The sequence below is a fragment of the Colobus angolensis genome, unplaced genomic scaffold, assembly GCF_000951035.1.
Source record: "Colobus angolensis palliatus isolate OR3802 unplaced genomic scaffold, Cang.pa_1.0 Scaffold238, whole genome shotgun sequence".
In the NCBI taxonomy this organism is placed as follows: Eukaryota; Metazoa; Chordata; class Mammalia; order Primates; family Cercopithecidae; genus Colobus; species Colobus angolensis.
The window spans coordinates 1,600,023-1,627,398 of NW_012115577.1; the positions used below are offsets into that span (position 1 = coordinate 1,600,023).

Consider the following 27,376-nt stretch of genomic DNA (forward strand, 5'->3'; position numbering starts at 1 on the left):
GTGTCGGGGCGGGAACGAGCCAACGCCCGGAGCGCAGATTCCAGGGGCGCGCAGTCAGCCCTGGCTAGGCTCCTCCATCCAGTTCCCCCAGTCGCCCGCGAGGCGCCGCCGATTACATAAACAGCCTTCACCTCCCTGCGGATGGGACAACCAAGGGCTGGGGACACGCAGATCGAGACCCGAAAGCAACGCCCCTCCGGACTTTCATTCAGATCAGCCAGGACCGCCCAAATTCCCTGTTTACAATTCTCACAGCCCTCGTCATGGTCATGGACTTCGCGCCTTTTGCCTTGTTTCCTTTCATTGTATACAGATTTAACTTCCTTACTACAAAGGGAGATCTTTCCCAAGTGTCTTAAGTTGATTTTATACTTCCTGGCTCTACCAACCCCTGACACTTAGCATAGACCCTAGAATGGGGTACTTGATTAATAAATATTTACTAAATTAAAACCATGCCCTAATTTCTCTTTTCCCGCAAAAGACTGATGTCTTGGAAATCCCACTCAATTTTCGTGGACGAGCTCCACCTCACCTCCTCCAGGAAGCCTTCCCCACGCGGCGTTCCTGGTTCTTTCTGTTGGAAAAGTGTGCACATTCCCAAAGCCACTACAGCCATCTCCCTGCAGCACTTCCTGCAAGTTGACTGTGAGGTCCTGGAGAACAGAAGTAGCATCTCACTTACTTTCATTCCACTCCCCCACCCTCCTTGAGCAGTACAGGGCCTGGTTCCTAAAGGGATGTAAATGAAGGAAGGGTTCAACATAAATGAAAGAATACTTTGTAGCAAGGTTTAAATTTGGGGAGGTCTTCCAACCTGGATCTTCACCTTGAACTATGACCACAGTCTTCTCAGCCATGAGGGATAGGGGTCGCCTCTTTAGGAGCCTCTCAGAAGCTCATTTACTGAAAGAGTGTTCTGGCCATTCATTCAGTGTTATGACTGGGAAGTCAAGTGAATATTGAACCCTGGCCAAGGGCCTAGATTTCCATTACCCAGTCCAAAGTGTTTTCTGCCTCTTCACGCAGTTATGATACTACTAACAGCATGTTTACAATGTTGAACAGTTTACTAAATGGATTCAGATACATTATTCATTTGCTTCTCACCACTGCTTAAATTAGGTATCATTACATTCCCATATTTCAAATATGGTATGAATGTTCAAAGTCAACGTCTTTTAACCCAAAGCACATGCAAAGTTGTCTTGAAAAGATAAAATATCATAAAATAGATGATAAAATGGTTATAACAAATAATAACTTTCCATGGTATTTCCCTGCAAGACAGACGGACGCACACACACACACATATACATGCATGCGCGCGCGCACACACACACACACACACACACACATCTGCTATATTAGTTTCCTAGGGCTTCCATAACACATCACCATAGACTGTGTGGCTTGAAAAAATAGACACATTCTCTTACAGTTCTGGAAGCAAGAATTCTGAAATCAAGGTGTCAGCAGAGCCTTGCTCTCTCCAAAGGGTCTAGGAAAGAACGCTTCATTGCCTCTTCTAGTTCCTGGTGTTTGCTGGCAATCTGCGGCATTCTTTGGCTTGTAGATGCCTCACTCTAATCTCTGATCGCATTTTCACATGGCCGTCTCCAATGTGTCTGTGTTAAAATTTCCCTCTTCTTATAATGGCCCACCATAATCCAATATGATCTCATTTAAACTTTATGAATAGACACACCCCCCCCTTTTTTTTTTGAGACAAGGTCTGGCTCTATCACCCAGGCTGGAGTGCAGTGGCATGATCTTGGCTTACTGCAACCTCCGCCTCACTGGCTCAAGTGATCTTCCTGCATCAGCCTCCCAAGTAACTGGGACTGCAGACACACAGCACCATGCCTGACTAATTTTTGTATTTTTTTGTAGAAACGGGGTTTTGCCATGTTGGTCAGGCTGGTCTCAAACTCTTCAGCTCAAGTGATCTGCCCACCTTGGTCTCCCAAAGTGCTGGGATTACAGGGGTGAGCCACCTCATCTGGCCAAGACCCTATTTTTGAATAAAGTCGCATACATAGGTACCTGGGGCTAGGACTTCAATATGTCTTTGGCAGACACAATTCAACCTACAACTCCATAATCTGTCACCCACAGGAAAGTGAGGACATGAAAAAGAAACAATGCTATTGGAAAAGAGAGCCAAGGGCAACACTTGTGGGAGGCTAAGATGAGGAGAAGGGAAAATAGATAGTGGATATATTCTCCAGGGAGGGTCAAATTTGAGTATCTGACCTGGAAAACCGAAGAAAGGAGAAAAATGGTTTTCAAAAGCTCAAAGAGGAAAAAGCATGGTGGAGTGGAAAAGTCATTAGGAGGGTGGAAGAGTTGCTCCCTATGGAGGGAGAGTAAGAGCCACTCCACTCCCAGGGAAATCCAGTGAAAACTGGAGCAAGTGTCAAGAGATGGAGACCCACGGAACTGAGCCTTTTCCCCACCAGAGTGGCCCCCTTGGGGAGGTAGGAGTCTGTGAGCTCCGAAAGCATATTCCCACAGAAACTCTGGGGTCATGAAGTCACCTTGTCCCCCTTCCCAGAACTGTTCCTGCTGCCTGTTTTCGAGTCATTGTTGCTACCAACCCCCACCCAGTCACCCAACCTAGGTGTTATCCTCAACTCTTTCTCTTCCTCATTCTCACAGTCCTTGAGGCCCCAACCTCCTTGATGTTAGCGCCTACCACAGGACTCCACCCACCTTCCTCCTAGCACTGTCTAGATCAGCCCTCACCTGGATTATGACAACTGCCTTTCTCATCTCCCTGCCTCCAGACTTATTCTGCCCAATCCATCTTCCATTACCCAGGCCAAAGTCCATGCTTTTCTAAAATTTTATTTTGAAAATCTTCTGACAGAAGAGTTGAATGAATTTTTTTTTTTTAAATTTATTTTTTTTTTTTTGAGACAGAGTCTCGCTATGTCACCCAGGCTGGAGTGCAGCAGCCGGATCTCAGCTCACTGAAAGCTCTGCCTCCCGGGTTCATGCCATTCTCCTGCCTCAGCCTCCCAAGTAGCTGGGACTACAGGCTCCCACCACCTCACCCGGCTAGTTTTTTGTATTTTTTAGTAGAGACAGGGTTTCACAGTGTTAGCCAGGATGGTCTCAATCTCCTGACCTCGTGATCCGCCCGTCTCGGCCTCCCAAAGTGCTGGGATTACAGGCTTGAGCCACCGTGCCCGGCCTAGTTGAATGAATTTTACAGTGACCATCCAAATACCACCACCTAGATTTTATCATTAGCATTTTACTATACTTGCTTTATCAAATATGTTTCCATTGATCCATTCCTTCATCCTTCTATTCATCTTATAAGTTTTTGTATTTTAAAGTAAGCTGCAGATATTCAAATGATTTCTAAAAATATAATCTGGTCATGTTAGAACTTGTTAGACTTTCAGTAATGCCCCCCTTCTCTAAAGGATAAAGCCTGAACTCCACGTTGGCATGCCTTCAGCCTAACCCCTGCCCTGACCTGCTTCCCATTTTTCACTCTAAAAAGCCCAAATTGCCTAAAATTCGCCACTCACCACATTGTTTACATCTCCCTGATCCGCTTTCATTGTTCCTTTTTCTTAGCTTGTCTTCAGCCTTCCAGGGCCTCAAATGCCTCCTTCCCTGAAAGCTTTTCTTGATCCCCCCATTCTCTCCGACACTAGTTTAGGCACCACACTATGAGCACATAGCAGTCCCCAGGGCATAGCTTGATCACTGCACTAATCTCCACAAATCAAGATGATCTGTTTATGTGTGTTTCTCACCTCTACTCCGATTGAGAGCTTCCTGAAAATTCAGGGATCCTGCTTTATTTGTCTATTGTCCTTGGCACCTAGAACAGTCTGACATGTGTGGGTGCTCCATAAATATTTGTTGAGTGAATGCATTACTGGCTTTGTCCTTTCTAAGAGCACCTCCTGCCTTTGTACTGGCTTCTCCCACACAACATGGGGCCAGGTCTTCAATGCAGATCCCAGAGGGTTAAGAAGGAAGCAAAGAACACTGAGTGTTATCCGTATTTTCCAGCCAAAGACCCCCCAGGAACATAACGGTCATTAAACACGCTGAGTTTATTACTCCTTGTAGCAAGGAAGAATGTACCCCACGGGGAGTGAGGGACATCTCAATCAGAGTGTTAGGAAAAAAGCTGTGATAGGATTTGGGTTTTGGTTAGGTGATTTGGGGAAAAGTCTAAGGAAGTGGGGGTTTGCTCTAGATTAATGCTGCTAGAAAGCAGAGCACTCTGTGAATGAATATCCAAATAAATATTTTCTATAGGGAGGGAAGACTAAAATGAGGGGAAAACTATAATTGGTAAAGAAGTTGCAAACATTTCTGTTAGCCAAGAGAACGGGTGTTTGGTATTTTGTGGGTGGCACAGTGACCTTTTCTTGGGTCTGTGCTCAGAAAAACTTATGAAGCAACCTTACATTGTCTCACTTTATCAAGGTCTAAGAGTAAACTTGTCTGAGATTGGTATTCTGTAATATAGTATATGCCTAATAGGTGAATAACATGGTTTAGCTGTGTTAGGCCAACTTCTGAATGTCAGAGGCTGCTCTTTTTTTTTTTTTCCTCTCAGGGTTTAGGTGGGGAATTGGGAAAAAGATGAATTAGTGGAGTTGGGGCATGTGTATATACGTGTGCAGAATCCTGTTCAATGCAAAAAGCTTTTTTTTTTTTTTTGAGACAGAGTTTCCCTCTGTCGCCCAGGCTGGAGTGCAGTAGCACAATCTCAACTTACTGCAAGCTCCGCCTCCCGGGTTCACGCCATTCTCCTGCTTCAGTCTCCAGAGTAGCTGGGACTACAGGCGCCGGCCACCACGCCCGGCTAATTTTTTGTATTTTTAGTAGAGACGGGGTTTCACCGTAGCCAGGATGGTCTCCATCTTCTGACCTCGTGATCCGCCTGCCTCGGCCTCCCAAAGTGCTGGGATTACAGGCTTGAGCCACCACTCCCAGCCACAAAACTTTTCAAATAGAGGATCTGGAGTTTATTTCCAAGGTGTCCACCTCCCCAGTCCAGGCATATAATTCCAGGTCACAGTGCTGACACTTTCAGCCTCCATGGTCATGGAAGGGGACAGATGGCCCAGGTCCCTTGTGGCTCTGAGTTGTGGGGAGGGAGGAGCCAGTGGCCTTGGTTGGGACCTCTCTCAGGCTTCTACCTAGACATCCCTTGTTCTGCCAGGGCAAACACTCTGAAGCTTGTTTTCTTGGCTGGCTGTTTTTGTTTGTCATCCTGCCTGGTATCACAGCCTCCCGGTGACTCCCAAACCTACTCATTTGAGCCCTGAGGAAAACCTATTAGATATGAATTCTTTGTTGGTTTTGTGACAGTGGCCTCTGACCAGACGGGTTCGGCTCCCTGGACCCCAAGGGCCTTGTTGTCTCTGCTCCCTGCCTTCTGGGGTGATGATCTCACCCTTGCCCCCAGTTTCAGGGATCCAGTGACTCACTGCAGAATAAATCAACAGCATGGCAGATGCTTGGGCACCTGAGGTCTCTGAGGACACTCTCTAAGGATATGGGGCTGTGATAGTTTTTCATTCAGTCTGGTGCTTCTGTCTGACTGTTAGTGATTCCCCTTTCCTGATAAAGCCTTTAAGATTTCCTTCAAATCAGACAGCCCTGAAGTTGCTGTCTCCTGCCTTCATTATTCCTTTCTGCACAAGGCTGAATTGATTCTGTTCTGAAATGTTCCTCATCCCTGCCCTCCACACACATACTCACACAATGCACGGCTTGCTTCTTCATGGCCTCTTGTCTTGTGCTTCTCTTCCTTTTGGTTCAAATCTTCTTTTAAAAAAAAAAAGAAAATAAAAGTTTTTTTAGATGAAGTCTTGCTCTGTTACTCAGGCTGGAGTGCAGTGGCGCATCTCAGCTCACTGCAACCTCAGCCTTCTGGGTTTAAGGGCTTCTCCTGCCTCAGCTTCTTAACTAGCTGGGATTACAGGTGCCCACCATCACATCCGGCCAATTTTTTGTACTTTTAATAGGGACGGAGTTCCGCCATGTTGGTCTGGCTGGTCTTGAACTCTTGACCTCGGGTGATCCGCCCACCTTGGCCTCCCAAAATGCTGGGATTATAGGCATAAGCCACCGCGCCAGCCGAAAGTCTTCTTTAGCTATGATCTTCCTGAATCCTAGTTTGATTTGATCCTTCAGGACATGTTTCTGTGCATTTACACATCTGTGTTTTATACACACGGAAGTGTGTGTGTGCGTGTGTGTGTATGTATTTTTGAAATAGCTATAAACCAGGGACAGTGGAAATAGTGAGGATATGTGTTTGTGGGACCAAGTGAGGTTGTGGTTATAAGAAAAAGTTATATCTTTCATAACAGAAAATCAATAATAGATAACGCCTAAAATTAGAAGAGTAAATAGTAACAGCATAATCCTCGTATTTACAGATGTGAAGGTGAACGCCAAAACAGCTAAAAGAGTTGAAAGTACTGGAGATGGGGGTGAGGGCTGCCGTTTAAAAAAATTAACTCATCTACTTGTTTGACTTTTTATTTGCATGTATAACTGTGATTAAAATCCTGAAAATAATCTAATTGTGTTCTGTGTTCCTTTCTTCCCCTCCAACCAGCCATGTGAAGATCTGTCACCCACTCACTTCCTCAGCCCAATTTCTCACCCTTGCTTCCTCTCCCTCGGCTCCATTTCCAGGGGCCAGCCTTGTCCACCCCCTCGGGTCTCTCCTACCTGACTGCTCTCCTCCTGTCTCCAATCTATTCTCCACCTGCAGACAGAACAATCTCTACAACCTGTGTCATCAGAGTGTGTTTCACTTCCACTTGAAAACTCTCTGAGACTTGCCTAACGTAACAGGATTGAGTTATGCCCTCAGTATGACAAGCTTCATATCCCTCTCAGCAGCAACCCCAGGCACGCAGCCTGCCCCAGGCTCAGACATGCCTCCTTCTCTTGGCTGCTCTGGCTCTGTACTGCCTTTAACCAAAACCCTTCCCCTGTATGTGTTTCTTTACTATGGATCACAATTTATAGCACATAATGTTCTGCACTGACTTTTTCTTTCAACCATGATCTTATAGATCTTCTCATGTCAACCCAAATAGGTCATCTTCACTATTTTTAACTGTTACATGAATTCAATTACATAATGTATATAAAACCATGTTGCATGCCATCTGGCATATAGGAAGACTCAAATATATCCTTATCTCATTTAAGATTTAAGTTCCTATCACTGCAACATAATGGAGAAACACCCTTTGTCTCCTGTAACACTATAGTTGTAAGATTCCTCCTCAACTCTTATTACAGCTATGCATTGTGCCTTTTAAAAATACTTAGTATTTTTTTCATTGAGACAAGTCTTGCTATGTTGCCCAGGCTGGTCTCTCACTCATGGGCTAAGTGATCCTCCTGCCTCAGCCTCCCAAAGTGCTGGGATTATAGGCATGAGCCACCATGCCTTGCCCTATGCAATGGTTTTAAACAGATAATGAATTTAATTAATATCACTGTTCTTCCCATTATTTCTGTAACTTTTCCACCCAGCTCCCTACACACCCCTCTTTTGTGGATCTCAACTCCTTGGAGCTCTCCCACACACTCTGCTTGCTTGATTTTCCCTGAAATGCCCTCTGCTATCCCCTTCCGCCATCCATGGGGGAAGTAGTTCCCTTCTTCCCAGACATCCCCTGTGAAAACTTCTCTAAGCTGTTCTCTCCCAGAGGAGCCCTCAGCCTATGGGCAGCCCCACCCCCCATCTGGTTTGCACCATTCATATCACTCCTTAACCAGAAGGTCAGTCTTTTGAAAACATGGTGTCTTAGTATCTTCAGTGCCTAGCATATTGCCTGGCACATAAAAAGTGCCCCATAAGTGTTAGTTGGATGAGAATTCTCAACCTCTAAACGTCTAATCTCATTTTTCTATTTAATATGCCACATACGGAAGCAGGTGCTCTGTGGTATAGAGGAGAATGTACATTCTTACTAGCTCTGTGATCTCGGGCAACTCACATCACCTCTCTGAGCCTCAGTTTCTTGATCTGTAAAATGGGGGTAATGATATCTATGATGAATGAATGATGAAATAAAATATATGAAGATGTTCCAAATATGTAAAAAGTATTACTATCACTCCTTTTTCAATCTCATATCAAACTTTCCATAGTTCTGACAAAATCCTCTCCCCAGGTCCAGCCCCTTCTGTAAGATCATGTCTCTCCCCCCGACTCCTGATCCTCATTCCTTTCTTTTTCTTTTTCTTTTTCTTTTTTTTGAGATGGAGTTTTGCTCTTGTTGCCCAGGCTGGAGTGCAACAGCGTGTTGGCTCACCACAACTTCCGCCTCCCGGGTTCAAGCAATTCTCCTGCCTCAGCCTTACCGAGTAGCAGGAAATTACAGACATACGCCACCATGCCCGGCTAATTTTGCATTTTTAGTAGAGACGGGGTTTCTCCATGTTGGTCAGGGATTGGTCTCGAACTCTTGACCTCAGGTGATTCGCCCGCCTTAGCCTCTCAAAGTGCTGTGATTACAGGCATGAGCCACCATGCCCGGCCTCCTCATTCCTTTCTGGTGCTGTTGTTTTGCCCTCCCATTCCCTTCCTCCAACTTTGTAGGCCTTGTTCTTGCCTAACTTCTCTTCAGTGTTCACTTCTCTGTAGCCTTTGCCTTTCTCCTTGCAGCATGGCTCTATCTTCACAGCCTCCTGGAAGCCATCCCAAGAGCTCTTATAGGTTCCTTTCCTCTGCTTCCTTGAAGCTCCTCCCTGCTTCTCCTGCCACATATGCCACCCAGGGGACAGGGGAGCCTCACATGGGCGTGGATAACTCTACCAAGTGCTGGCTTCAAGGACGCTCGCAAAGATGCCCAGAAATGGCAGATAAAAGTGTGCGAGATACCACCCTCTGTGGAGGGAGGGGCTGGATGAGGGGAGCCAGAGAGTCCGAGGCAGGTCCCGGGGCCAGTTTTCCTTCCAGAGATTCAGGGCAGGCAGGACAGAGCTGGAGGGGTGTGTTTGGGAGACGGGGGAGGTAACATCTGAGGCTCAGGAGGCAGTCAGAGGGAGTGGCTCCTGAACTAATTGGCAGGCTGGATGCCAGCAGCGTGCCGGTGATGTTTTGGCTACTGGTCACCAGAGGAGAGGAAGGAAGGAAGGGAGGGAGAGTCTGTCATGTGGACCAAGACGCAGAGGCACATGGGGACTGCTGTCGGCTGGCTCTCGGTTCATCAGGCTTTTCTAGGTCACTCTGCATTGCCGCCTCCCTTGCTGGGTTCTCCTGCTCTGCCTTGTGCTGCCTTGCATGCCCCTGGCTTGGTTTCTGTGACTCACAGTCCATGACCCAGACACTCTCTTCAAGTCTCTGTGTTCCTGGGAGTCAGTGCTCTAACACTGTTGGGGAAGAAGCACTTGAGTCCCAGCATGTAGGCTTTGACCTTTACCCTGCATGGCCCCCAGTTTCCTCCCTGTGACTGGAATGTGACACAAGCTCCTGGAGTAGTTAAGAAAGTGGTAAAATCTTTAATGATTTGAAAATTATAAAATTACAAAATTATTACTGTGTTAATATGAACTATCCTTGTTCTTTTTGTTTCTCCACCACTCCTAATTTCAGATATGCTTACATTGGGCTGCATAGTTCACAGCGCTGTTGCATGGCCCACAGGCCTCCTGGCTTCACATGTCCAACATGCCACCCTGGTCCTCCTGCCCAGGCCAGCTCCTCACAGTTCTTTCCACTGCAGTCACTGGCAGCTCCATCCTCCTCGTGCTGGGGCCAAACTCATTAGAGCTTCCTGCCTCCTCCTTTGCTCTCACACTCCACAACCAATGCAGAAACTCACGTCCAGAAAGCAGTCCCTTCCCACCACCTCCAATGCCTTCCAGGCTCACTTCACCCAGTACCGAAGAAAGTCCTGACAATGACAAGGCCCTGCACAGTCGGTCAGTCGCTTATCTGACTTCCTACTCCACACCCTCTGCTCCCTCTGGCTCTGCCACATGGCCTCATGTTAAATCTCAAACACATGAGCAGTTTCAGCACCACAGCCTTTGCCTCTGCCTTTCCTTTCATCTGGATGATCCTTCCTTCAGATAAGCATTTGATGACTTCTCTTACCACCTTCAAGTCTTTGCTGAAATAGAATCTATTGAGATTGTAACTCTGTCTACTCCATCCAGCACTCCATCCAGCATTGAGGAAGGCCCATCTCCCTAGGTGATATTTAAGGAGGAACCTGAGAGATGAATAAGAGATCTTCATGCTCAGAGAGGAGAGAAAGGCATTCCAGGCACAGGTAACAGCTTTGCACCAACCTAGAGGCAAGACCAATTTGGGCTAATTTAAGCAAAGTTGACACATGATGAGTTGGGAGTAAAGATAGCGCAAGATCATAATGAAGACTTAGAGACTAGAGCAAGCAAAAACTTAAGTTTTAGTAGTGGAATAGGCAAGAGTGCAATGGGGGAAGATCCAGGGCCACTACTTGCTAATGGCATTCCCCGGAGTTGTATAAGGCAGTCATCCCAAAGAGAGAAAACTATGCTAGTATTTGTACCTTTCTTCCCAGCTTTATGTTGTTTCATGGTACCTACCATAGATTCTACTTATTTATTTGTTAATGAGCTGTTTTCCCCACTAGAGTTTAATTCCCGTGAGGGCAGGTTCCTGTCTGTGTTGATGTCCACTGAGTCCCCATCTTTCAACACTGTATCTGGCACATAGTAGGTCCTTAATAAGTATTTTTGAATGAATAAATATAAATTACTTTTATCATCCCTAAAACAATTTTTTTTGATATAAGTATAATTGTTTTCACTTTGTAGTCACAAAACTAACAAGAGTCAAGTCACATCTTGACACCCTACTGTTTCTAAGTGGTGGCAATGTTCCTTCATACTGTATAATTTCTTATCTGGTTTAGTCAAAATGGGCAAAGACTTTAGTTTTTACAATTTTAAAATGAGGAGTTTGGACTAATAGATTGCCTGTTTGCTGGAGGATGATGCCTGCTCCTTCCTCCAGGGCCTCCCTTGCTGCTCTAGTCCAAGTTCTTTTGCCTCTTCCAGCCTCACCTCTTCCTGGGGTCTGGACAACAGAGGTTAAATGGTTTAAAGGCCCACTGGGAGACTGTGAATCACAGAAGCACAGGAATCCTTTCCATTTCTAGCTGCCTACACTCCATCTATCTCACTGGCTGAGACTTTGAATCTGTTGAGGAAATAGGATGACTACAGAGCAGAAAGAAAGGACAGAGAATAAAAAAGAGAAAATGATGAAGGGGAAGGCAGGGAGGAAGGAGAGAAGGACAGAGCAAACAGGTCTCAGTGCATGTTAGGGAATATTCTGCAGAGAGGAGAAGCAGTTATTGTGGACTGTTGTCCAACTGAAACAAAATATCTCATCACTTTGTCCTTACCCCCTCTCTTGTGATCCCATCTCAACATCCAAAGCTCATTGAGAATGTTGCCCATTTCTGTAACAGCTTTGCAATTACACAGTCATCCATTCCAGAAATTAGAAATTCATCCTTGATTTTCCCCTCCTTCATTGCCCAAAGGCCACTTCAATGTTTTTGTCAATTCTATCTATAAAATACACTTCAAATTGGTCTGCTCATTTTCAGCTCCACTGGATCCCACTATCTCAAGCCATCATCCTTTCTCACCTAAATTACTGGCATAGTTTTCTCTCTTTGGGATGACTGCCATATACAACTCTGGGAATGCCATTAGCAGGTAGTGACCCTGGGTCTCCCTCATTCCATTCCTCTTTATTCCACTACTAAAACTTAAGATCTCACTTGCTCTAGTCTCTGCCTAAGTCTTCATTATTATCTTGTGCCATCTTTAGTCCCAACTCATCATGTGTCAACTTTGCTTAAATTAGTCCAAATTGTTCTTGCCTCTAGGTTGTTGCAAAGCTGTTACCAGTTCCTGGAATGCCCTTCTCTCCTCTCTGTGCATGACGATCTCTTATTCATCTCTCAGGTCTCCCCCTAAATATCACCTTGGAAGATGGGCCTTCCTCAGTGTCCCCCACCTAAATTAAGGACTTCTGCTCTCAGTCTCTGTGCTTGATATTTGTTAAAATGTCAGATTTATCAAATAAAAGTACAGGATGTCCATTAAAATCTGAATTTCAGATAAATAATAAGCAATTATTTTGTGTAAGTATGCCCCATACAGTATTTGGGAGATATTTATACTAAAAAAATCATTGTTTATCTGAAATTCAAATTTAACTGGATGTTCTGCATTTTATCTGCCAAACCTACATATGTGGATTGACCTCACTTCCTTTCTATTGAAGAGATTGAAAAGTAAAAAACTATTTTCAGAGTTTTTGGAGCTAGGATTCTGGACATGAATTAAGTCCTTCCAACTAAATGTATTTGTATGAGATTTGAAATGCAGAAGTGAGGTAGAGGCTATTTTCCTATAGAAGAGCATGGATGAGCCCCAATTAACATGAAATGTCCCTGGGGGTAGGGCAGCTGGGCCAGTGGCCGCTATGCTAGCAGTAGCTGCAGCACTACTGACCTATGGTGATTGACCTTGAAGCCAAGAATCCAGTTAGGACATCCTGACTGGTTTTTGTTTTTTTTTTTTTATGAGAAGGAGTCTCGCTCTGTCGCCAGGTTGGAGGGCAGTGGCACGATCTTGGCTCACTGCAACCTCCACCTCCTGGGTTCAAGCAATTCTCCTGCCTCAGCCTCCTGAGTAGCTGAGACTACAGGCATGTGCCACCACGCCCAGTTAACTTTTGTATTTTTAGAAGAGATGGGATTTCACCATGTTGGCCAGGATGGGCTCGATCTCTTGACCTTGGGATCTGCCTGCCTCAGCCTCCCAGAGTGTTGGGATTACAGGCATGAGACACTGAGCCCAGCCAATATTTTTTTCTTAATTGAAATAGGTGCCTAAAAGACAGGAAGGAACCTGCTCCTGCATTCTTGAGGGATGAGGATCAGAAAGTTTTCCCTACTTACACACCAGCTAGGTCATCTCTCTGGGCATCAATTTTCTTATCCATATTGTAAGGGCTAGACTACACATTGTTAATGTTCCCTTCAACTCTAACATTCTACAAATCTATGATTCTTTGAAGTATTTAATAGAGGTGGGAGCCAGAATAAAATTAGCTACATTTAGTGCACTTACTAGCGATCCTTGTACAGGATAATAAATAACTTGTTTGGAAGACCTGTTTTCCCTGATGGGGAAGTGGACATGGAAATGAGATTATCTTGAATGTAAATAATGTGAAGGGGGATGGGAATTAGAAAAGAAAACTGACAGAAAAGACTACTAGGACAAAATGAGCTTCAAAATACGTAAATCATGCTGAGTGTGGTAGCTTATGCCTATTATCTCAGCTGTTTGGGAGCTGAGGCCAAGGTGGGGGATTGATTGAAGCCAGGAGCTTGAGACCAGCCTGGGCAATGCAGCCAGAACCCATCTCTCCAATCAATCAATCAATCAATCAATCAATTAGACCATGTAAATATCACACTTACAGATCCTCAGTGTCATTTCACTGCTCTTAGAACAAAGATCAACTCCTTATCCTAGTCCCTAAGGTCCTACACAGCTTGGCTCTTAGTACCTCTCCAATCTCACATCAAACCATTGTCATTACACTTCATGCGTTCAAGATCTTTCCCACTTCAGGGCCTTTGCATCTGCTGTTGTTGCTCTCCCCCAACTCTTCTCACCGCTGGCTCCCTCTCATCACCTTCTCGGAGGAGCTTTTTCTAACATCCTATTAAAAGTAGTGCACACCTCCTCCAGTTAATTCCTCTTATATTACCCACTTTGTATTCTTCAAAGCACTGATCACAATCTATAATTATCTTGTTAATTTATTTATTTACTTGCTTATTGTTGGCCTTTTTTAGTGGAATCTAAATTACCAGAGGACAAGGGACTATGACTGGCTTGTTCTCCACTGTTCCTAACTCCTAGAACAATGCATGGTACATAATAGGTGCTTAGTAAATAGTTGTTGAATGATTAAATGAATGGACGAATGAATGCACAGCTCTTAAAAGGAAACTGCTGGCCAGGTGTGGTGGCTCACACCTGAAATCCCAGCATTTTGGGAGGCTGAGGCAGGCAGATCACCTGAGGTCAGGAGTTCGAGACCAGCCTGGCAAACATGACAAAACCCCATCTCTACTAAAAATACAAAATTAGCTGGGTGTGGTGGCACGTGCCTGTAGTCCCAGCTACTTGGGAGGCTGAGGCAGGAGAATCGCTTGAACCCGGGAGGCAGAGGTTGCAGTGAGCTGAGATTATGCCACTACACTCCAGCCTGGTGACAGAGCGAGACTCTGTCTCAAACAAACAAACAAACGAACAAACTGGAAGCTGCTAAGGGCTTGGTGAACAAGAAGGCCTTGAGAAAATTGAGAAGACAAATAGTGAACGTTTAAGGGAGAATTTAAATGATGGATAGAAATATTAGTGACACTGACAAGTGTGTTGTTAGAAGGAAAGAGAATAAGTGAGCACCTAGGATGAACTTGAAGGATGGGCAACATTTCAGAGAAACTGTTAGCCGTAAGCAGAGATTTAAAGGGAGAGAAAGGAAGGAGGCTTCCAGGAGGGACAGAAAAGAGAAAGTAAAGTCTCAAAATAAAGAAATTAATATTTAAGGAAAACAATACAGACTTTGGAGCCAGCAGGTTTGAATTTCAGTCCTAGCTCTGCCTCTTGCTGACTGTTTGAGCCTAGTCAAATCCCTTACCATGCCAGAATCCCAGAGGCCTCACTGTAAAACGGCTGGACTTGGCCTTACAGCTGTTCGAGGGTTAAATGAGAGAATGGACTATGAAGGTGGCATTTCTATAACATAGTCATGTATTTGAGTATCAAGATTGATTGGATTAATCTGGCTGGATCTTCTTCCTCTACCCCTGCCTCAAGCCACTCCTCCTAAAACTGCCTCCCACATCAGGGCAAGTTTTACTCAGAGTCCTTGGAGTAGTTGCATAGAAAAATTGCTCTGGTCTAATAGAATTTCCAGTTATGTTAAAGCATAGTGTAAACATCCAAGTCCTTAAAAAAATGAGTCATTATAGAAACAATCAAGATTGAAGAAAATATTTGGGAAGGGCATAGTGAGTGGGAATTGAGAAAGAAATATGGTCTCCTTCATTTGGATTTCTTACCTCCTAGGCCTTCTTTTCCCAATCCAGTTTTCTCCCCAGAGATGCTTCACATTCTTTGTTCAGGCCTTTTCACTTCTCTTCCACTCCACTGAACACAACCTTCCTTTCTTTTACAGGTCACCTCCTCCTGGAAGACTTCCTGAAATGATTCCCAATTGTCCTTCAAGCTGTCAACAGAATCCTCACTCACTCTTCTCCCCTCACTGCCCCTTTAAATTTGGTAATGACAGATTTAGGTTGATGACGGATACACTTCATCTGCTTTATTACACACCCCAATTCAGTAATGCTAAATTTTGTTGATGATGGATACACTTTACCTGGCTTATCACACTTCCTGAGGGCAGGAACCATGACTGTCCTGTGATCAGTCTCCCAAACTCCTCCTCATACTTATCTCTCCCTCTTGAAAGCTTCTAAAGACTTGTGGGGCTTTTAAAAGCATGAGGATGTTGCTAATTTGGAGGAGAGAAATTGAAGGATAAACAAAAGGATAGAAGGAAAAAAATGAAGAGAAGGAAAAGAAGGGATGGGTCAAGGCCTGTCCCACCTCTAACATTCCCTAGTGCCATGCATGGGTATCGAGCTGTCACGCTCCACAACACCACAAGTAGGAGTCCTGGAAGGAGTTGGAAAGGGGTGGGAACAGTTATTTGGGAGGCACCTATGTTAAGGAAGGAAGATGTGGATCCTAGCAGAGAGACAAGAACCTGTCATGGTCAACTGGAACAAGTCAAGCAAAGCCGACATACATAAAATCACATCCACCCTTCCGGCTCTCTGGAAATAGAATGAACTTGGGGGTGATTAGAGGATCAAGGGTAGAGTGGTTAGGGATTCTGGAAAGGGAGGGAGAAGGTGTCCTGGAACCATTAGGTATGAACTCATTGTAACCAGGACGTAAAGGCTGAGCTGATGCCTTGTTAGCAGGAATCCTCACCATCTGGTTATGGAAGGTAAATGACAACTAGTCATGAGCTTCCTAGCCAGACTAAGCACCATATGTCTTATATCACATGAGTGTTTCCCAGCACTGTGCCTGGAATCTGCCAGTGAGGCATGACTATTGGTTGAGAAGGATAAGAAGGTCTAAGCAGAGTCAATCAAATGACCCTCTCAGATTGTAAATGAGCAATTCAACAGCTGGGCCTAAGTTTATTAAGATTCACTGTGTGCCAGGTGCTATTCTAGGTGCAGGGAAAGCAGCAACGGACATAAAGGTTAAGTCCCTGTTCACTTACCTTCTATTGGACAGAGACAGATCAAAAGTTCATAAATAGATCATTGCAGATAGTAATAAATACCATGGAGACAATAAATATGGGTAAATATATAGTGAATGCCTTTGAGATAGACCACTTGAGATACAGATGGTAAAAGAAGTCCTCTCTGATTGTTACGTTTGGATTGAGACATGAGTGAGAAAATGGAGAAAGCCATGTGAGGCTCTGGAGGAGCAGGGGCCCAAGTGGAGGGAAGAGCGAGTGCAAAGGCAGTACAGCTGCAGCAGCGGTGGCATGCTCAGGGAACAACAAATAGGAAGCACTGCAGCCAGGGCACAAGAAGCAAAATGGAGTGACAGGTCCACATGAACATCCACCGTTCAAGATCATGGTTCCCCTGTTAGCTAAACACCGGAACCATCTGGAAAGCTTTTAAAAGTACTGATACCTGGGACCCATCTCCAGAGTGTCCGTGTAATTGGTCTGAGGTGTCACTTGGGCATCAGGAGTTTTAAAGTTTCCCAGATAATTCTAATGTGCAACCAAAGCTGTTAACCGCTGACAAGCCCATGAGGGCCATGGCTAGGTACTTGGATTGATGACAATTGAGGTTCTTGAGGAGTCTCAGAGATATTCCTCCAGTACTTCAAGCCCAGATCCAAAAAGATCCTGAGAGGCCTTGGAGTTGGGGATAAACCAGGACAATGAAGGAAAAGAGATAACAGGAGACTGAAAAAAAGGTCAAGAGAGGCAGAGACATCCAGAAAATATGACAAATTGGAAGGTGCAACAACACAGAAGTGCAAATAGACTCGGAGAGCCAGAGACTGGAGAAGAAAAGGCAATCTTGTGTATTAGTTTCCTATTGATACTGTAAAAAATTACCACAAACTTAGGGGCTTGAAACAATACACCATTTGTTACTTTATTATTCTGTAGTTTAGAGTCTGAAATGAGTCTTACTAGGCAAAAATCAAGGTGTCCACAATGCTTGGTTCCTTCTGAATGGTCTGCTGGAGAATCCATTCCCTCGTCTTTTGCAGCTTCCAGAGGTCACTCACTTCCTTAGCTTGTGACTTCCTGCCTCAGTCTCCAAAGCCAGCAATGTCAGGCGATCACTTCTCATGCTGCTATCTCTCTATGCTACCTATCATAGCATAGAAGTGCATCTTTTACAAAATAGATTGCAGTCACGACTGTAGTCTTATGCTTGGATTTCTGTGTGTTTTATGAGCACTGAGCTGGGAGGGTTGTTCCAAGATGAATGTACATGTGTTTGTTTGTGTAGGTTTATCAGGGTGTCATATTTGAGTGTTTCCCTGATAAGTATGGGGGAGGGGGAAGAAGGGTGCCTGGAGGGGGTGCCTAATAAAGTCCTGCTGCTCCATAAAGACTTACTGCTGTTATACTCTTGTTCTTTTAATAATAAAACTAATGATAGAGTATCTGTCTCTTTGCCTGTTTTCTTTGAGCATGTCCATCTGTTCCTAAATAATACTGGACATTTATCCCAGTGATATTCAATGTGTATGAGGCTATTCATACACATTATATTTAGCTGTGATGTTTGTATTACGTGAATGCTTCTGTCTGCAATTTGGGCATTTGGACATTGATGGATGCAGACACATGTTATATAACAGTGTGAGTGATCATAGTTGTAGACAGCTGGATGTCTACTTATGCGCACACCCCCATGAGTATCCAGTCAGCTAGGCCTGGCATTGGAAGGGCAGAGAAGCTAGGAAGAGGAGGGAGCAGGGAGGAAGAAGAGAGGTTGGGAGAGGAGCAGGTAAGGAGAAAGAGAGATGGAGGTGAGGAATGAAGGCACAAAGGAACACCAGAAAAAAATCAGGAAGCAAGAAGGGTCCCAGGGATCTGTAACTGAAAAAGGCAGGGTTGAGTCACAGCAAGAACACACGTCAGAAGACCAGGGTAGGGCTCCACTTCTGGTCATTCCCTTGCTATGTGACCTTGGCTATTCCAACTCTCTGGGCCTCTGTGAACTACCAGAGTTGAAATAGATAATACCGGGTACATTCAAAGAAGGAAGGAAAGAGAGAACTGGAAATAAAAACACACGCAGGGAAAAACAGAGAGAAAGAACCAGAAAGAGAGACTAACGAAGAAATTAAGGAGAGGCCCTGGGAGCCGGCCAGAGGTAGAGTTGCCAGAGCTCTGCCCGGACTCCCTGAGGCCGGAGTGTGGGTGCCTGTTCCCCACCCCTTACTCCAGAACTTCAGAGTGCCCTTAAGCCCTTAATAGGTAAGGAAAGAAGATGGAAAGGCGAGAGGCACCAGGAATGAAAACCACACATCAACACTCAGAGGTTTGCCAAAGCCACACAAACCAGGATCTTTACTTCTGGCCCCCAGCCCCCAGATGTAGGTGTGCCAGCCACTTGGAATGAATCACACCTTGGCAATGTGGGCGCACATGCCAAGAGTGAGCCTGGGCACCCGGCCCATGCGCGTACCACAGGCTGAGGGGAAGGTAAAATTGGGGCTCTTCGGGGGTTCACAGGCGGCTACCCTCCCCATACAGGGTTACCCCGCCCCAGACCGCCCTCTAGTGACCGCCTCCTAGGCTCGGGGACCCAGGTGTGCTATTTTCCCCTCCCTGCTCCCCCAAACCTTACCGGGGAAGCGGGAGAACCAGATGAGGCATTACGCAAGGCCTGGTGTTTACCTCCCGTGGGAGCCTCCTCCCTCCCTATAAAGCCTGATGTCGTGGAGAGATTTGCCGAGACTGAGACTCTGGTTGAAGACAGAGGCAATCCCAGGGGAGGGGCGGAAAGCGGCAAAAGTTAATGCGGGAGTCGGAGATAAGGGCATCTACACAGCAAGCAGCAGGGGCGGCCTGCCATCTGCGCGCTCGAAGGCGGTCGCGGAAGGGGCGGCGTCCAGATCCCAACTTTCCATGGATGCGCCCGAGCTGGGCCCGGGGCTGGTGGAGCGTCTGGAGCAGCTGGCGACGTGTCCTCTGTGCGGGGACTCCTTCGAGGACCCGGTGCTTCTGGCGTGCGAGCACAGCTTCTGCCGCGCGTGTCTGGCCCGCCGCTGGGGGACCCCGCCGGCGACCGACACCGAGGCTTCCCCCACCGCCTGTCCCTGCTGCGGCCTGCCGTGTCCCCGCCGCAGCCTGAGGTCTAATGTGCGGCTGGCAGTGGAGGTGCGAATCAGCCGTGAGCTGCGAGAGAAGCTGGCTGAGCCTGGGGCCCGTGCGGGGAGACGCCGAGGGGGGCGCATCCCCACCATGGGCTGCCTGGACCCGCCTGGAGAGGTGAGGTTGGGCGCGCGTCGCGGAGTTGTTGGTGGAAGCGGGAAGTTCATGGGTTCCCCGGGGAAGCCGGGAATGGCAAGCCTGGAGCCGGAGGCCCTGTGGAAGTTTAGGCAAAGGATAGGGTGGGCAGAGAAAAGCAAAGGATGAAGGGGTGAGGGCTGACCCTGGGTCCTCAAGGTGAGAGGCGTCCGGAAGGACGATAGATGGAGTTGACACTTGGTCCACAGGGGAGGAGGCTGGACGGATGCCTGAGCCTTGTGAGAGGGGCTGGAGAGAAGAGAGTGGGGAGGCAGAGAAGGGGTACTGGATAGAAGGCGCAGAGCCCTGGAGTCGCCGCGAAGGGCACGAGAACTGCAGAAGTTTTGGCAGGGCAGCCGCAGGCGTCCGGGAGGAGAAGAGCTGGCGGAGGGGAGGGAGAGGCGGGTGGAAGTGGGAGCCGACCCAGGTGAGGGTGAGCAGGGGTCCTGGGAGGATGGTGGGCGAGAGCAGAACCTGCACAGAGGAGCGGGAGCAGGAGGCTGGGCTGGCGGAGAAAAAACTGGGGAGGAGGGGACTGACAAGAGGATGGAGGAAGGGAGCAAGGGGTTGGGGCAGATCCAAACGTCCCCGTAGCGTCGTGGGGGTTGGTCCCGGACTCCGGCTCAAGCTAAGCTGTGTGTTGTTTGTTATTGTTATTTCGGCTCCTCCTAAGGCCCCAGGCAGGAGCGGCCATGGGTGGAGGCGAGGTGCGGGAGAACGGCCGCCGGGGCCTCTGGCTCCTCTCCACATCCCAGTCTTACCACCCATTTACCCCCGCGCCTCTCCTGGGCCCGGGCTCCTTGGCCACCAACCAACCCATTACCTTGCCCGACCCCCGGGCGTCTGGGACTCCTGACTGGCTTCTCCCCAGCAGCCAAGCTGGTCTTGGGTTTTGCTTCTGCCCTTTGAAGTCTTCATAGACCTAATTAGTCTGGGTGTAATTGGCACAATTAGGCAAATTGTTTCTCTCTCTCTCTCTCCACCATATCGGCCTGCTCCAGACATCAGCACTAGACAGTGAAGTGGAGGGGTCGGGATCCCAGTGTTTGGAGGGGAGCATCCAGCGCCCTCTCCTGGCTCCCATAGTGCTCTATGGATCTGCTGGGCCTTTGGGACACATTCAAGTCTAGCTGCCTCCCTGGCCGGGGTCCAGAGACACAAAGCAAAGGGCCCAATAAATGCCACTGGGCTTTTATTGCAAGAGGGGAAGCAGCTTTATTGTAAGGCTTTTATATACCAACTCTTAGCCCGAGGGCTCTGGGTGTGTGTTTGGTCTGTGTGATGGAGGGCGGAAGGGACAGATGTTTTTCTGGGATGCACTGGGAAAGATGGATAAGGATGGGGCCACTGAAAGAGACAGAGAATGGGACTAAGGGGGCAGCAGAGTAAGGCAAGGGCTCTGGGGACAAGAAACAGTCATGGACAAGCCTGGGAACAGAGAATTGAGAACATCTGGGGAGTGGAAAGGGGCAGGACAGTGGAGATGGAGTTAGGAGGATGAGGGAAAAGTGATGGGGTGAGAGGAAGAAGGGATCATGAAAGGTGAAGGAGGAGAATGAGAGGAAAAGGAGCACAGGGGGTAAGGAGGTGAGATCACTCTGAAAGGTGAGGAGGGACACTGCCAACTCAGACAGAGCTCACCTGAGGAGGGGGGAGATAGGGAGGGATGCCCCAGGGAATGAAGCCCAGAGCTCACATCCATGTTTGTTTCTGCCCATCCTAGGATATGAGGAAGACATGGAGACGGTGAGTTCCACTTTTCTGTTCCTTCCTTTTCGCACCAGCTGCCATAGCCATCACGTTCTCACTGGGCCCACACTTTTGTTGCCATTAATAGGCAGGTTTTCTGGGGTATAGCCTCATCCCTTCTCCCTCCAGAGATGTGAATGGGGTATGCGTGGGGGCATTAGCATAAGAGGGCTGATTTCCTGACCCTTCCCCTCATCTGTCTAGATTTGAAGTCCCAACACCTAAGTCATCTAAATCAGAGGATGATCTCCCTGAAGATTATCCAGTGGTCAAAAACATGCTTCATAGACTGACAGGTAAGGAAAGAAGAAGGGAGGGAAGGGAAGTGAATGACAATCTGTGTTAGATTTTCTTCCTTTTAGCCCTAAAAAGTGATCAGGTCCTTTTTGATGTCTGCATTAGTTTCCTAGTACTGCTGTAATGAAGCACCGCAAAGTAGGTGGCTTAAACAACAGACATCTCAAAGTTCAGGAGGTAGAAGTCTGAAATGAAGGTGTCAGCAGTGTTGGTTCCTTCTGAGGGCCATGAGACAGAATCTGTTCCATTCCTGTCTCCTAGCCTCTGGTAGCCTCACATGTTCTTTGGGTGATAGGTCTGCACATTTTCTTTTGTATGCATTTGTCTCTGTGTCCAAATTTCCTCTTTTTATAAGTCAGCAATCTGGATTACAACCCACCCTAATGACCTTCATTTTAACTTGATTACCTCTGTAAAGATCCTGTTTCAAAGTAAGGTCACATTTGGAGGTTTGGAGGACTTCAACCTATCTTTGTGTGTGTGTGTGTGGAGTGGGGGAGGGCACAGTTCAGCATATAACAATATCTATCCTTGATTCCTCATATTCCAGCCATTTTCCCTCTTCCTTTTTCATACATTCAAACAACAGATCCCTGAAGGTTAGGTGCCTCTCAGAAATCTCTGCTTCCACCACCTCTCATCACTCCTCTCTGGAAGGGGACCCCAGCATCTCCTTGACCCTTTTTTCCTCACTCACTCCCAAGAAGGGTGCCTCTACCCTTCTTTAAACTGCCTAGAGAAGATGGTCCACCCTCTTGGTCATCCACCATCTTGCCCAGTCCAGATTGCTTCTGGCACCCCTAATCCAGAAATCTTTCTTCAAAGCACCCCATACATATAAGACCAATGGTTCTTTCTTTCTGGTCTCTGGCTATCACCACCTGCTCTCCTCCTCTGCCCCACACCCCCTACAGAAATAGGCCTGTCCACCCACCCCCATTCCTGTAGGTGGGTGGGCTGGCTGGTTTCTCAGGATACCTTGGATTCCTCCCTGTGCCCCTCCCATCACTTGAGGTTCCAGTATCAGTATGGCTTTCTCTTTAGATGAACATTCCCCATTTGGCTGACCCAGCTCCCATGCCCCACCCCAGATGCTGCAGATTGAGGTATCAGTCCTTACTCCTCCCTCGAAGTCAGATCAGCCTCACTCTTTCGCCCCCAACCCCACAAACCGGACAACCTCTCCTTTGATCTTCCTGCTGTGCTCCTTGCCCTGGACCAGTATGATCCTTCCCCAGGTCCAGTTCTACAGAAGTGGTGCATTAGTAAAAGGTCCGATATTGCCCAGGCCTGTTCTTCACATGCCTTGCTCTGTTTTGGTCCTGCAGCCGCCTTTTGAGCTGTTGTGGGGTCACTAGCACTCAGTCTTTTACGTGATCTCCGTTGACTATTCTCCACCCTACCCCGCCTGTGATATAGAAAACTCTCTCATGAAGTCCTCTCCCTGCCTCCCGCTCTCCAGCCAACCTGACCCTGGACCCTGGGACCGCACACCGCCGCCTGCTCATCTCCGCCGACCGCCGCAGCGTTCAACTGGCCCCACCAGGGACGCCTGCGCCCCCTGACGGCCCCAAGCGCTTCGATGAGCTCCCGGCTGTGCTGGGCGCGCAGGGCTTCAGGGCCGGCCGCCACTGCTGGGAGGTGGAGACTGCGGACGCTGCCTCCTGCAGAGACTCTTCTGGGGAGGATGAGGACGACGAGGAGAGCCACTATGCAGTGGGTGCGGCCGGGGAATCCGTGCAACGCAAGGGCTGCGTGAGGCTGTGCCCTGCGGGGGCCGTGTGGGCCGTGGAGGGCCGCGGCGGCCGCCTGTGGGCCCTCACGGCACCCGAGCCCACCCTGCTGGGCGGAGTCGAGCCCCCGCCGCGGCGTATTCGCGTGGACCTGGACTGGGAGCGGGGCCGCGTGGCCTTCTACGACGGCCGCTCACTGGACCTGCTTTATGCCTTCCAGGCGTCCGGCCCCCTGGGGGAGCGCATCTTCCCGCTGTTCTGCACCTGCGACCCTCGTGCTCCGCTCCGCATTGTACCAGCGGAAAGCTGAGCCCAACTAGAAGTCTGGCCCGGCCACTGGCCCTGCAGCTGCTTCTTTTTGGCCGTGCAATTCCCCACTCATTTCTGCGAACACATTCACACGCCCATTGCAGGAGTATTAATACCAACCCACATTTCCCCCCCAAAAATGAGATCTCACCTGGTCTCCACGTTTCCACGTCCCCGCTCAAAATCAAATCCATTCCTGCTTTCTGGCTCTCAGAATCTTCTCTTCCCTACAGCTGCTACAGTACTTCCTGACTTCTCCCATTCAAACCACTCTAGGCCTGCAATGGGGAACAGGCCCTCCCCATCAGTATTGGTAAAGTGACCATGTTTCCTACACAGAGGCTCTGCTGGTCAAATACTTGACTCCCACTCTTGCCTCTCCTAGCTCCAAAGAAGGGCTCAGGGTCTTCCCCACAGATCTAAGGACTGGGCTAACCTGTCTGTCCACTAAGGTTCCTCCTAAAACAAGAGGCTTGACTCTGGTCTGGGCCCTGTGACCCTCTGGGAAGCTTCGTACCCCTTTTGGGGGATCTCAGGGTGGGGAGGGACAAGCTAGTTCCCCAACCTCCTATGACTGCTTTCTATGTTCACAGCCTTTTTTCCATAAGAACCTTCTTGAAACTTCTCCCTGCACATACTCACAGAAAGGAGCCAATGGTGCTACTTCCCCTCTCTCCTCCTCAACCTGGGAATACTTCAGACATCTCCAAACTCATCCTTGTGTATAGTCTCACACCCTTCCCCATATGTATAAATGGGCCCATATTTAACACATTTTGTGATTTTGGGTTATTTATTTTGTGCATCTGTGGCAATAAATGAGATCTCAGTGGTGGTATGGATTTGACTGATCTCTGCAACTGTGTATGGCAAAAGGACTGGAAAATGAAAACCAAATCCCAGTAAGGGGTAGAGAGGGCCAAGAAAACTGAACATCTGGGCTGGCAGAGAAATCAAAGTCTAGGAAGTAAGAGGTAAGAGTGTAGTACAGGGGATATACCCCAATCTCTTTGCTCCTTCCCTCTTCCTTCCTATCCCAGAGACTCAGGTCCCTGGGACTATATTGGATCTGTCTCTGAAGCTGAAAAACAAAAGGTGGAGGAGATAGTTGGCTCTAAGTGACCAATCTCAAGCCATCTTTGTCAGAAATCCTAAATCACAGGAGAAGGGTGGGAAGAAAGAATATGATTATTTCCTGTTCCATTTTCCATAAGAGGTGAGAATGACAAGGACCTCTTTTCTAACTCCTCTTCAGGGCGTGAGGAGGGTTAGCAGGAGGAGAAGGGCTGGGAGCTCTGAGGTCTCCTGTAAGACCTCATATCTCACAGTCAAGGACTAAGAATTAGGATTAAATATTTTAGTAGGATAGCTCTAAACCAGGATTAGCAAGCAAAGCTAGGGTGTAAATTCCTGGAATCTGACTGGGACCCTGGCAGTGAAAGCTGGGACTGTTGAAAACCCAATTTAAGTGTTTGCTACTCATGTAGCATGCAGGGCCAAGATAACTAGATCCCAGGACAGGTAGTTTGGCAGTGAGAACAAAAGGAAGAGACTGGGACCAAGTTGACTAGATCCCTTGAGAGAGAAGGGTGCGTATTGGGAGGAAAAATGAGGACTAGGGGAACCCAGGAGGCTGGGTTGGAATAGCAGCAAGTCAGAATTCCAGGATCTCTGTTCACCCTCCTCTTCCTCTTTCCTCTATCAGGCAGAAGAGAGGGAAGGAGGGGGCTGGAGAAGTAGCCACATGGATACATTCAGGGCCAGACAGACACAGGAATGGTGGAGGAGAGAGGAATTTAGTGCTGCATTGGCCCTGGTGGGGGCTGGGAAGGGTCAGGAGGCTGGGGAGGGGTGGTGGGGGTCGGTCCTAGGGTTGCACGACGCCGTCCTTTGCGGTGGCCACGTACACAGTGTGTATGACCACAGCCCTCTTCTTCCTCCTCATCACTTTCCGTGGAGCTCTCGCCAAAGGCCCGAGGTTTCTCATAAATACAGCAGCCTAGATTTAGAGGGAGGAGCCCAGTTAAAGAGGAGGAAGGGTAAGATGTATAGTCAGTTCCATTCCCACTCAAACTCAGCGAAAATTCCTAGTTTCTCCTACGTTCCAGGATCCACTTTCCCCAGGCCTACCTTCTGGGACTCAGGCCCCACTCCTCTTGTCCTCTTAGAGAGCCACGAATTCAAAGCCCTACTTCTCCCACCTCTGATACTTCTTGTCATCATATCTAGGCAATTCCAGTTCTAGCCCTTCCCTACCTCTTTCCTTGATACCACAGAACCACCAAAAAAGTGACAGAACTATGAGCATCTGGGGGCTTCTGGAAAGCCAGTGGATATCAGTAGATACCAGAGCCAGAACTCCAGGGCTACTGCGGGCCAACAATTACTCACATTTTGATGAGCGGCGGCCCATGTGTTCATTGTCCACAGTGTCACTTGTCCATTCCACCTTTTTCTCTGGCTTCCGTTTCCGAAGTTTGATGGTAAGGCTCCGATTCTCCTAGAAGGTTAAGGATGAGAGTACCTATCTAGTCCCCTCCTACTAACCTTTCCCACTCCCTCCCAGGGAACCTCCTCTCTTATCTTCTTCAGCTCAATCAGTACCATAGACATAGCACCAGAGGAGTTGCAAGAAGATAAAACAGAACAGGTCTTTGACCTCAGACAGTCCCTTGAGGAATAAGTATTATTTCCTGTTCTTACATCACCAGTATAAGAGAAGGCACAATTCCTAACCTAGGGAAGGTTCCAGCAACTCTTCAAAGGAAAATATAATCCTCGCTGTTTCTCCGTCTTCCTCCCCAAATCATCCTTGGTAGTATTAATACATGAAAATTATTTTTCAGTCCCCAGCACCTAATCTTTGATCTCCCTTCCTTTTTCCAGATCCCCTCTTCTTTTTCCCATTAAACAAACAAACAAAACCTCTCTCATTCTCAAGCTCCAGCTCTCTCTACCTCTTATCCACCTATTCTCTGACATCCTGGCATCTCTAGTAGCAAGTATTACTAATCTATTAATTACCAAGCTCCCTTTAATCCAAAAGTATTAAGCCCAATGCAATCTTCCCCCTTTGAAGGCAACTTAACATGTTTTTGGAAAAATACTTCTTGCTTCTCCATTTACAGTTTTGCTCTCTGATTTCTCAAAATGCCTCTTTTCATCTCCTTTTCTTGTTTCCTCATTCCTGCCACTTCCTTTTACATTCATCCATTCAATAAATATTTACTTAAATATAAGCATTGATAATATTGATAAGTTGGTCTCCAACCATGCTTTCTTACACTACCTTTGACTTCCTCCAAACATCTTCCTGGCTCCTTAATCCTCAATTTCCCATTCGTTCATTACTTATACACATAACCACCCCAAGCAGCAACACCTATATCCTAACTGTACCTCCCTATTACATGATCCTTGACCAGCCTCCTGCACCATCTCTGCCACTCTAAATAGCTCCAATACCTTCCGATTCTCCCAGCCCTAGATATTCAACCCCACACCTCCCATATCCCCGGGCCCAGTTCCTCCAACAACTCTTCTAATCCCTGTCCCCTCCCTCCCAGTATCTCCCAGACCCCTAAACAGCACC

The 27,376-nt window shown here is 47.5% G+C and overlaps 3 protein-coding genes across 5 annotated transcripts in view; 1 reads left to right on the forward strand and 2 right to left on the reverse strand.

Annotated features, from left to right (window-relative positions):
- Window positions 1-18,873: 18,873 nt before the first annotated feature.
- RNF39 (ring finger protein 39) lies at window positions 18,874-24,626 on the forward strand. Of its 2 annotated transcripts, XM_011945047.1 has the most exons (5): window positions 18,874-19,678; window positions 21,420-21,442; window positions 21,650-21,741; window positions 23,205-23,497; window positions 23,696-24,626. In XM_011945047.1, the coding sequence occupies exons 1-5, from the start codon at window positions 19,121-19,123 to the stop codon at window positions 23,783-23,785; spliced, it is 1,056 nt and encodes a 351-aa protein (XP_011800437.1). In that variant the 5' UTR covers window positions 18,874-19,120; the 3' UTR covers window positions 23,786-24,626. The 2 variants fall into 2 exon arrangements, with proteins under 2 accessions (XP_011800437.1, XP_011800436.1); XM_011945046.1 differs by having other exon boundaries at window positions 23,205-24,626.
- Window positions 21,032-27,376, reverse strand: part of ZNRD1 (zinc ribbon domain containing 1) — a 12,979-nt gene continuing 6,634 nt past the window's right edge. The window contains exon 5 of the transcript XR_001002109.1: window positions 21,032-21,043. The gene's annotated coding sequence lies outside the window, so the exon portion shown is untranslated. The remainder of the gene's footprint in view (window positions 21,044-27,376) is intronic.
- PPP1R11 (protein phosphatase 1, regulatory (inhibitor) subunit 11) overlaps window positions 24,559-27,376 on the reverse strand; it is a 3,610-nt gene continuing 792 nt past the window's right edge. For both annotated transcript variants that reach the window (XM_011945045.1, XM_011945044.1), the window contains 2 exons: window positions 26,176-26,284; window positions 24,559-25,783 (listed from right to left, as the gene is read on the reverse strand). In XM_011945045.1, the coding sequence (XP_011800435.1) occupies window positions 25,581-25,783; window positions 26,176-26,284 (312 nt within the window). In that variant the 3' untranslated portion in view covers window positions 24,559-25,580. The remainder of the gene's footprint in view (window positions 25,784-26,175; window positions 26,285-27,376) is intronic.

Bases quoted from the DNA above. Each gene is read 5' to 3' on its own strand.
- RNF39 (XM_011945046.1), top strand. From the start codon at position 19,121: ATGTCGTGGAGAGATTTGCCGAGACTGAGACTCTGGTTGAAGACAGAG. The intron at 19,679-21,419 runs GTGAGGTTGGGC...TGCCCATCCTAG, and splicing joins GCCTGGACCCGCCTGGAGAG to GATATGAGGAAGACATGGAG. The intron at 21,742-23,204 runs GTAAGGAAAGAA...CCCGCTCTCCAG, and splicing joins CATGCTTCATAGACTGACAG to CCAACCTGACCCTGGACCCT.